The sequence below is a fragment of the Pungitius pungitius genome, chromosome 20 (assembly GCF_949316345.1).
Source record: "Pungitius pungitius chromosome 20, fPunPun2.1, whole genome shotgun sequence".
Taxonomy (NCBI): Eukaryota; Metazoa; Chordata; class Actinopteri; order Perciformes; family Gasterosteidae; genus Pungitius; species Pungitius pungitius.
In genome coordinates this window covers 3,022,469-3,031,723 of record NC_084919.1, presented here as the reverse complement: position 1 = coordinate 3,031,723, position 9,255 = coordinate 3,022,469, and the positions used below count along the sequence as shown (strand labels likewise).

Here is a 9,255-nt window from a genome sequence, read left to right as displayed (position 1 = left end):
ACATTTAGTATACATTTGATTTACAGCTACTGTATAATGTTAAAATTTGGGATTTACACTAATTGCGTGTGAGACACATATGGTGCGTCTGCCGTCACGTTACCATTATCTTCATAACGCCTTTCGGTGTCGTGTACAAACCGGAGACCTTACGGGACAAACCCAACCACCGCGGACATAATTGTGTACGCAGCTGATTCGCCGAGACGTCATTGCTGGGCGCTCATTGGCTACTGTCAACCTGAACGCGATCTGATTGGTCGGACGTCGAGAATAGGAAGTGTCGATCAGTAGTAGGGGCTTAACATGCTAGCTAAGTAACGTTAGTATGTGGTTAATATAATTCAAAGGCGAGCGCGTTTGTGTGTCGCTGTTAAACTCGGACGTTTCGGAGAGCCGTGAGGTCCTGGGCCACTATTTCTGAGGCCGAGGAGTCGCGTCTCCCGCAGATATTGCATTATTCGGTTGGTCGTTTGAGTGGCTGTGTAGCACTAGCTTGCTTGCTAGCTGACGTTAAACGTCATTCAGCCAGTTATTACTTCGGGCAGCGTAGCTTAGCGTTGGAGCTGTTAGCTTGTTTCACAGCTACAGCAAGTTAGCTAAAATCTAACAAGTTGTCACTCAGAGAAGACACGGTTCAGTTTAGTTGAGCGTGTGTGTGTGAGTTCATTCATGCCAGCTATCATAGAATGACTCTTCCGCAACTGAATGTTTGGTGCTAGAGATAGCAGCGGCTACAGCTAGGAGCAGATTGTTAGCTTGTCAATATCAACAACAATGGGCTCTAAAAGGTGTTTTAAAAACACAAGAACGATTTATCTTTTGACCGTTCTGCTGTTAGTCTTTGCCAAAGAAATCACAGCTGGTAAGTATGATCAATGTGTCTTAATTTCCATGTGTGTGTGCGTTTCTGAAATGTTCCCAAGCAGCTGTTTATATTTAGCGAACAGTTCTTTCCGTCTCGAGTGTTCACCGTGTTTACTCCCGCCATATTAATGCTTTTCAGAGGAAGAGCAGCATGGGAATGATGGACCGGAGCTAAAGGTACGCCACGAGCCATTTGATATCGGGCATTCGAGTTGGAAACATTAGCTAAACCCTGGGGACGAATGGTTTCTATTATCCAATGCAAAGAAAGTGGAGAGGACACTCATAACCCATAAAAAAAATCATTAAGACACTGAAGACACATTTGGGGTTGGTCCAGTTTTTCTACAAGATATACTTCACTTCACATGTAGAAAAAATATAATTATTTAAGTTTATGGTAATCTCTATCACCAGTTTTCTGCTACATAGCCGTGCATAGTGTTTACCTTGTGTTACCTTGTATTTAATTTGCGGAGTGGTTGTCCACTTGTACCTGTTCATTTACAATGGCGTCCTGATCTTCCCTTCCAGTCTTACCACGAGCCGGACTCCGAAGAGGAAGATGTCCGCTTGTCGTCTGAAATCGGGGCCGGGGTCTCCGTGACCCCTGGCCACGAAGTCTCTCAGCCGGAGGAGGAGAATCAGTCGCCTGCGGAGGGACTGGAGGGAGAGGAGAAGGAGGACCTACCCGAGCAGCCTCCTCCAGTTGTGGAGAAACCTAAAGAGGGTAAGCGGTGGTGGAATAGCTAGAAACGCCCATCTCCAGCAGCATTCCGTTGCCCCAGGACAACCTCGAGGACGCCCTCCTAAAACACCATGATCATGATGGATGATCGCTGGTTGATGTACCTGCTGTTTATCCTGTGAGGCTTCATTTAGCTGTGTTAAAAGGGGTCTGTGGGAACCTTTTTATTACAGTGAGCCCTGAGGTCCAGCTTTGGCTTTGCAGTTTTAATATATAACCGCTGACGAATAACTCTGACTGTGAGAAATTATAGAATTTAGCTCTGCATGTGAAATGTTAGTGGTACGTTTATAGGGATTCAGGGTCCATTACAGGGGACCAGTCTGTTGTACTTAGTCTTATATTTTAGCTCTTTATATAAGCACTCATGCTCCGGAGCTGTAATGGTCCATTGGCTTTACTGACTCCAGAATATCACGAGCGTTTCACCTCGTCATTAGTCACTTCTGTTTTGGAGAATGAAGACTGTACCTCAGCTATTTCCTGAGCTTGTTGAGTCTTTACATGTTAATGTGTTCTCAATACTGTTGACTCTGAGCAAAGTATGTGGTTTCAGGGCAACGCCACATTGGATAAACGGTTGAACCCCTTGAGAATTGAACATCTTGTTGCACCTGTGGCTCCTCTTGCAGCCGGTTGCATCATTTTACTTGGATTGTTTGTTATTTTTTTGCTGTCGTATTGCAGAGTATAAAATTAAGTTTGCATGAGAAGTGACTTACTTATATTTATTTGAAATAACTGTGGTTTCATAGGAAAAAAATAAGTCATTAACTATGTGGCAGCTCAGGCCTTTTTAATGAAAGGTTATAAGAAGCGCTGCTGGTCATAACAGATCTAACCATTTACCTGTGCAGCAAGATGGTTTGCACGCTTTCCAGTTCATTAAGATTAGCAATTCGGCTGAGACGCATCCAAGCTTGGAAAAAAAAAGGAAATGAGCAATCCTCCTCAAATTTTTTGATCGAACAAACGTACTAAAGAAATTTAGCAAGAAGCGTTTCATTTATAATAGACATGAGCTTTTGACCTGAGGGTTTGTGCTTCTGGGCAATTCTAAAACAGATTTAAGAACTGCAAAACTAGTAATAGTGTAAAAGTTCTGCTCATAATGTTATTGTGCATTACTTTATATCTGAAAAATGTTGGACTTTATTGTCAACATTTTGAAAAGGTCAAGTGAGGAAGAGGCACGGGCAATAGCCTTTTTACATTTCTGCATACGTGTGAAAAGAAAGAAAAAGCATCGCAATCAGTCAGAGTGTGTGTGTGTGTGTGTGTGTGTGTGTGTGTGTGTGTGTGTGTGTGTGTGTGTGTGTGTGTGTGTGTGTGTGTGTGTGTGTGTGTGTGTGTGTGTGTGTGTGTGTGTGTGTGTGTGTGTGTGTGTGTGTGTGTGTGTGTGTGTGTGTGTGCGTGTGTTCCAATACACTTAAAGGGAAGTGTGATCTATGTATTTGCTAAATACCCCCCCCCACAAACACTGCTACCAAAGAGTATGGAAACATAAACAGGAGAGCAGACATCATGGGGAGTTCTGGATAGCACATTCATTTTCAATCTTTCCACTGTTTCACACATTTATATGTTTTGATACAGTTCCTGTGGTGAATGGAGGCACCGCCCATGGAGAGCCCTGCATCTTCCCCTTCCTCTTCCAAGGGACGGAGTACCTGGACTGTACCACCGATGGACGGGGCGATGGACGACTGTGGTGCGCCACCATCTACGACTATGACCACGAGAAGAAGTGGGGCTTCTGTGAGAGTGAGTCTTCAGTTTTTGATTTTGTTTTGTAAACCTATTTTTTTTTGTTTAATTTTCCAGCTGCATGTTCTCATGAACTTCTCCTCTCTTCCCTTCAGCGGAGGAGCAGGCACAGGAGAGACTGCAGGCCGAGGAGGCTGAAGAGGAGTATCAGACTGTCCTGCGCATGCTCAATGCCACCACCAGGAGGACCCAGAAGAAAGAGTCAGTTTCTTCCTTCTGATTAGTATTCTTTTAAGTATAAATTTGTGCTTTGACGCAAATACTATTGAGGCTAAAAATGTAAAAAAAGACGTATTATATGCATGTATGTTTTCATACGTCTGTCAATCTGACTTCACTCACCCTGGTTTATCCAAACCCTCTCAGATTATACGAAAAACTGCTGAAAGTAGCAGAGAAAGGCCACCAGAAAGCCATGGAGAAGGTGGCGTACGCCATGCTGTTTGGAGACTACATGAGCCAGAACGTGACCAAGGCCAAAGACATGTTTGATAAGCTCGCCATCGAGGGCTCGCCCAAAGCTCAGACGGTAATGTCAATGTGTTGCTTAACAAAACTGCCTTTTGTCGTGTGAGATCTTGTCGAATTATTATTTTCTGCTCGACTAATCGCTTGTGTACCGCTGCTTGCTGTGTTTGCCTCTTCACAGGCTCTTGGCTTTCTGTACGCAGCAGGCCTCGGCGTTAACTCGAGTCAAGCTAAGGTACTTTTTTTAAAATTTTCTGTATGACTGTAGTGTCACGTCCTTTTTTTTTTTTTTTTTTTTTTCTACAGCAATTGTTCAACTCCTTTTTGTGCATTCTCTTCTCCACCAGGCCCTGGTTTACTACACCTTTGGAGCCCTGGGTGGAAACCTGGTTGCTCATATGGTCCTGGTGAGTTGACTTTTCTGGTGGAACAATTTTCACTCGCGTTCATTTCTTAACGTTCATTCAAAAGAAGGCGGTTTCCCTTTTTATTGTTTGTTTAGGGATACAGATACTGGGGAGGTGTGGGCGTTCCCCAGAGCTGCGAGTCGGCTCTGACACACTACAGGCTCGTTGCAAATCAAGGTGAGCGTGTACGGCATTAAAAAAAAAAAAAAAAGTGTATTTAAGTTCTTGGGCAAATGATTGGATGAGGACCGTTTCTCAGTGGCCAACGACGTGTCGCTCACCGGGGGCTCAGCGGTGCAGAGGATCCGGCTGCTGGATGAGGTGGAGAACCCGGGATCCACCAGCGGGATGCTGGAGGAGGACTTGATCCAGTACTACCAGTTTCTGGCTGAGAAAGGAGATGTTCAAGCTCAGGTAGAGACGCAAACCGTGATCAATACGCGGCCCGACGCAAACGGAGCTCGTTTTGAGCTGCCTTTTGTGACTGAGAGAGAGTACGATCTATTTTGTGTATTCATATTCCACAGGTGCTTGTGACTGTTGATGTGTTGTTTTGACTGACAGGTGGGATTAGGCCAGCTGCATCTGCATGGAGGACGTGGAGTAGAACAGAATCACCAGGTGACCTTCTTTACGCCGAGATGGATTTTGAAGTATTTTCCTCTTGTTTATGCACCATTTTTAAATGTCATTTTGCTCCTATCCAACAGAGGGCGTACGACTACTTTACTCAGGCTGCGAATGCAGGGAATACTCACGCTATGGCTTTCCTCGGCAAGGTGGGCGAGACCCCTTTCGTGGCCTTTTGTGTCTCTCGCTCAGCTTGTGGGAACAGATTCATGTGTTTGAAACATTTCGGTCTTCTTTTTACACTGAAAAGCCTGTTGGATCTTATCCAGTTTTTTTTTTTTACCCATCTGTTTCCTTTCTCTATTTGTAAACATAAATGCGGCGGCTTGGAGGCAGTCAGCAAGTTGGAGGATTTGAGAATTGTTCGACTCCAAAATAAATCGGGCCAATTCTTTTTGGCATCACTCTTATAACCGAGGGCATTTATAATTTAGGCTCTGTCGAGATTTCCATTTTTAAAAAAATGCCCTTCTTTCTGCTCTTTTAGATGTACTCTGAAGGCAGCGAGTATCTGCCTCAGAACAACGACACGGCCCTGCAGTACTTCAAGAAGGCCTCCGACTTGGTAAGAACGATGCTGCAGCCACATGAACTGTTGTTTCTATTTGAATGGTGTGATTTACCTCTTTAGGATTGGTCTGATCATTTATCATAATACCTATCCTTGGAGACAAAGCAGAACGTCTTGAAGCCTCTGAAGAGGAAGAGCTTTTACCTCATTTTACCTGCTTTTCTTACGCGGTTAAGTACTTTCATGCAGATCTTTCAATATACATGTGCTTGTTTGTTTTTAAATCCAGGGTAATCCAGTAGGACAGAGTGGCCTGGGCATGGCCTACCTATATGGCAGAGGTGTCCCAGTGGTAAGAAAACCTTTTTTAATATATTTCAATCCTTCTGTTATGAATCATGTTTTGTATGCCACCAACCAGAGTGAAATCACAGCGTTATTTTTCTGTGTTCAGAACTATGAGCTCGCGCTGAAATACTTCCAGAAGGCAGCGGAGCAGGGCTGGGTGGACGGGCAACTCCAGCTGGGCACCATGTATTACAGTGAGTGGCGTGTGTGTGTGTGTGTGTCGAAGATGGGTTTTGTTGTCTCGCCACGTTATTTCGTATTATTTAAACCAGATTCTGCCTTTTCTCCTCTCTACTTGGTTTACTGCATTTCTTTCTTTTGTCCCCATCCTTCCTCAGATGGCATCGGTGTGAAGCGCGATTACAAGCAGGCCCTCAAGTTCTTCAACCTGGCCTCCCAGGCGGGCCACATCCTGGCCTTCTACAACTTGGCCCAGATGCACGCTACTGGCACCGGAGTGATGCGCTCCTGCCACACTGCGGTGGAAGTGAGGCGGCCCGGGAGCTGCAGATCTATTGTCGTTTTACTGTTACTTGTATATGTGTGTGTGTGTGTGTGTCACGCCTGTGTGTATGTGCGCGCTTCTTTGCTTTGCAGCTTTTCAAGAACGTGTGCGAACGCGGCCGCTGGTCCGAGCGCCTCATGGCGGCCTACGGCAGCTTTAAGGAGGGCGGGTCTGATGCGGCGCTGGTCCAGTATCTGCTGCTGGCTGAGCAGGGCTACGAGGTGGCCCAGAGCAACGTGGCCTTCATCCTGGACCAGAGTAAGAAATTAGTATTGTCAAGTGGAAAAACCCAAAGTTATTGGTAAACTACCAGTTTTGAGACTAGTGAAATTCGCTTTTTCACTTCTTTTTTTTTAAATATCGTCATGACAGAAGGAGCGAGGATCATCACTGAGAACGAGACCTACCCTCGTGCTTTGCTCCACTGGACCAGAGCTGCAGCACAAGGTGAGTCCACACTCTTCTAATTGCTTTACCCACTTTGATGAAACCCATTGACTCGTGTAATAACCCTTCCCAGGTTACACTGTGGCACGGATCAAACTGGGGGACTATCACTTCTACGGCCACGGGACCGACGTGGACTACGAGACGGCGGTCATCCACTACAGGCTGGCATCCGAGCAGCAGCACAGCGCCCAGGCCATGTTTAACTTGGGTTACATGCACGAGAAAGGCCTGGGCATCAAACAGGTGGGCATAGAGTCGATTTAGGATCGCTAGGAGTGCAGTTAATGTGTTCATTGGACGCGTTTGTGACTTCCTGTGGCACTGCAGGACATCCATTTAGCCAAGCGTTTCTACGACATGGCCGCTGAAGCCAGTCCCGATGCCCAGGTCCCAGTGTTCCTGGCGCTGTGCAAGCTGGGCCTAGTTTACACCCTGCAGTACCTGCAGGATCTTAATGTGAGTAGACGCGCCCTTACATCCCCACGCTGGACCTGTGACAACAGCTTCTTTAAATTAATTGCAATCCAACAGAGTTGAAAGCTGCTTCATCAGAAGGATCTGAAGCGTTTTATGTGCGTCCTTCTCCTCTGTCCTTCTCCCCCCCCCCCCGCCTCCTTTTTTGCCCCTTCCAGTTAAAGGAGCTGATTTCTCAGGTGGACATGGACCAGCTCCTCGGCCCGGAGTGGGACCTCTACCTCATGACCATCATCGCCCTGCTGCTGGGCACGGTCATCGCCTACAGGCAGCGCCAGCACCAAATCATGGTTCCCCCTCGCCCGCCCGTCCCGGCCCCCGCGCCCCCACCCAGACCGCCTCAGGAACAGTCGCAGCCCCGGGCCCAGGAGGAAACGCCGGCCCAGGAGCAGGGGGAGGAGAACGAGAATGAGGAGGAGGAGGAGGAGGAAGAGGAAGAAGAAGAGCAGCAGTGAGAGACAGCCAGACGGAGCGAGGGCAGTGAAAGACCAGACAGGAGGCTCTGCCCCCCCCCCCCCCATCCTCCACTCTCCCTCCCCTCCCTCCATGCAGAGCAGCTAAATACCTGTTAGTCTGAGCAGCTCTCATCCCTCCCTCCGTCCGCTGGATAGAATGCGGCTGCTGAACTGTGCAGCCTCACAACTCCCCTTCTCCATTTAACGTGTGCTGGTCCCTCGCTGGGGGGGGGGGGGGGGGGCGTTGATGGGCAGCGCCACAGAGCCGGCGTTTTTGAGAGGATAACACGGACTTGGGACTTGCAAGTCTGTGACTCAGGATACTGCCAGAAGCACCCGGGTCTTCACTATGGGAAATTAAAAAAAAAAAAAAAAAGGAAATAAAACGCCTTGTGGTTTCCAGATCAAAGGCTGACTAGCCGACATAGTTGGGATCTAAGATGTGCATTAGTTTCTTCTTACTTTCCCCTTTTGAGAACATCACACTCTGCCTCTTAATTTAGCAAAGTATTTAGAAAAAGAACAGGCAGGGAAATGTGAATTTGAATATTTTTATTTGCCAGTTGGTTTAAAAAAAAAAAAAAGGTCATGATTTTGCATGTTTTCGCTAATTTTTACTTTAATTTTAGGGACCCCGCCCTGTTTCACATAATTGATTGAACAAACTTTACACTCATTTTTGCATTAATTAGTTCCTCTTTTTGGTCCGTGCTTTTTCATAAATAATAATTCACGCTCATGGAAGGTCTTTTGCTAAATGGTGCTGCAGCCGCGTTGTGTCGTCAGTACGAGACCAGGAAACGCGTAACGATGGCGCTCCTTGGAGCTCACGCGTAGGCGTCCGTCGCGTTTTCCACACGGAGGACGATCAGCTGATTGAGATCAAAGTCCTTGAGCTTCTCTCTCTCTCTCTCCGAGCGCACGGATATTGTACGACGCGCACAATCTTCTTAAGGCGCGCTTTTGTTCTCGTTCTCATGGTCTCGAGTTCCTCTCGTCCGCCTTTTTCTCTCTTTAGTTGATTTTTTTAAGCCGCCAGTTAGCTGAGGCAGGAAGTGGAGCAGCCTCTTTCTGGATCGTTCCACATTAAACAAAGTGGATGAGGTGTGTGTGTGTGTGTGTGTCCATGTTGTTGCTCTGCATGGACCTGAATCTGGGGAAATGGAGTGTGTTGAGGCCAAACCGTGTTCATCAGTTGTTTTCGTTGGCCGTTTCTCAACCTGCAGAGTTGTTCTGGTCCACTGTACGTGCTTGTTGTTCTGGAGAAACGATCCGACCGAATCCGCCTGCATGAAGTGTTTGATGTCAAAGAGGACGATCACAAACGGTTCCACACAGCTCACTGTTTGTCTAAAAGTGAAACACTGGTCAAGATTGTGGAGAAGACCTGCATTTTTACCATCGCAAATACAAGTTTATAAAGAAATTAATAAATGATATATGGATATTTAGTAGTTGTTTTTGAATGTTTTCTTCATTGTTGTGGTGTGTGTTTCTAAATTGCAAACCCTGGTAAAAATGTGAACTCGAAGGTATTGTGTTGCTGACACTCGTCACTCGGCTTTAGAGGGGCAGAGGGGGGAGGGGGGAGGGGGGGGGACGACACATACACAAAGTGACAGAGC

The 9,255-nt window shown here is 46.6% G+C and overlaps 1 protein-coding gene across 1 annotated transcript; it reads left to right on the top strand.

The window, feature by feature from the left end:
- Window positions 1-253: 253 nt before the first annotated feature.
- Window positions 254-8,016, top strand: sel1l (SEL1L adaptor subunit of SYVN1 ubiquitin ligase). The gene is made up of 21 exons (XM_037449554.2): window positions 254-865; window positions 1,007-1,044; window positions 1,402-1,597; window positions 3,212-3,379; window positions 3,478-3,583; window positions 3,749-3,911; window positions 4,032-4,085; window positions 4,198-4,257; window positions 4,353-4,434; window positions 4,517-4,671; window positions 4,822-4,878; window positions 4,968-5,036; window positions 5,375-5,452; window positions 5,688-5,750; window positions 5,853-5,940; window positions 6,085-6,233; window positions 6,344-6,509; window positions 6,624-6,698; window positions 6,772-6,944; window positions 7,029-7,157; window positions 7,334-8,016. The coding sequence occupies exons 1-21, from the start codon at window positions 778-780 to the stop codon at window positions 7,628-7,630; spliced, it is 2,454 nt and encodes an 817-aa protein (XP_037305451.2). The 5' UTR covers window positions 254-777; the 3' UTR covers window positions 7,631-8,016.
- The last annotated feature ends 1,239 nt before the right edge of the window (window positions 8,017-9,255 follow it).

Bases quoted from the DNA above. Each gene is read 5' to 3' on its own strand.
- sel1l (XM_037449554.2), top strand. From the start codon at position 778: ATGGGCTCTAAAAGGTGTTTTAAAAACACAAGAACGATTTATCTTTTG. The intron at 5,453-5,687 runs GTAAGAACGATG...TTTTAAATCCAG, and splicing joins TCAAGAAGGCCTCCGACTTG to GGTAATCCAGTAGGACAGAG. The intron at 6,510-6,623 runs GTAAGAAATTAG...TCGTCATGACAG, and splicing joins GGCCTTCATCCTGGACCAGA to AAGGAGCGAGGATCATCACT.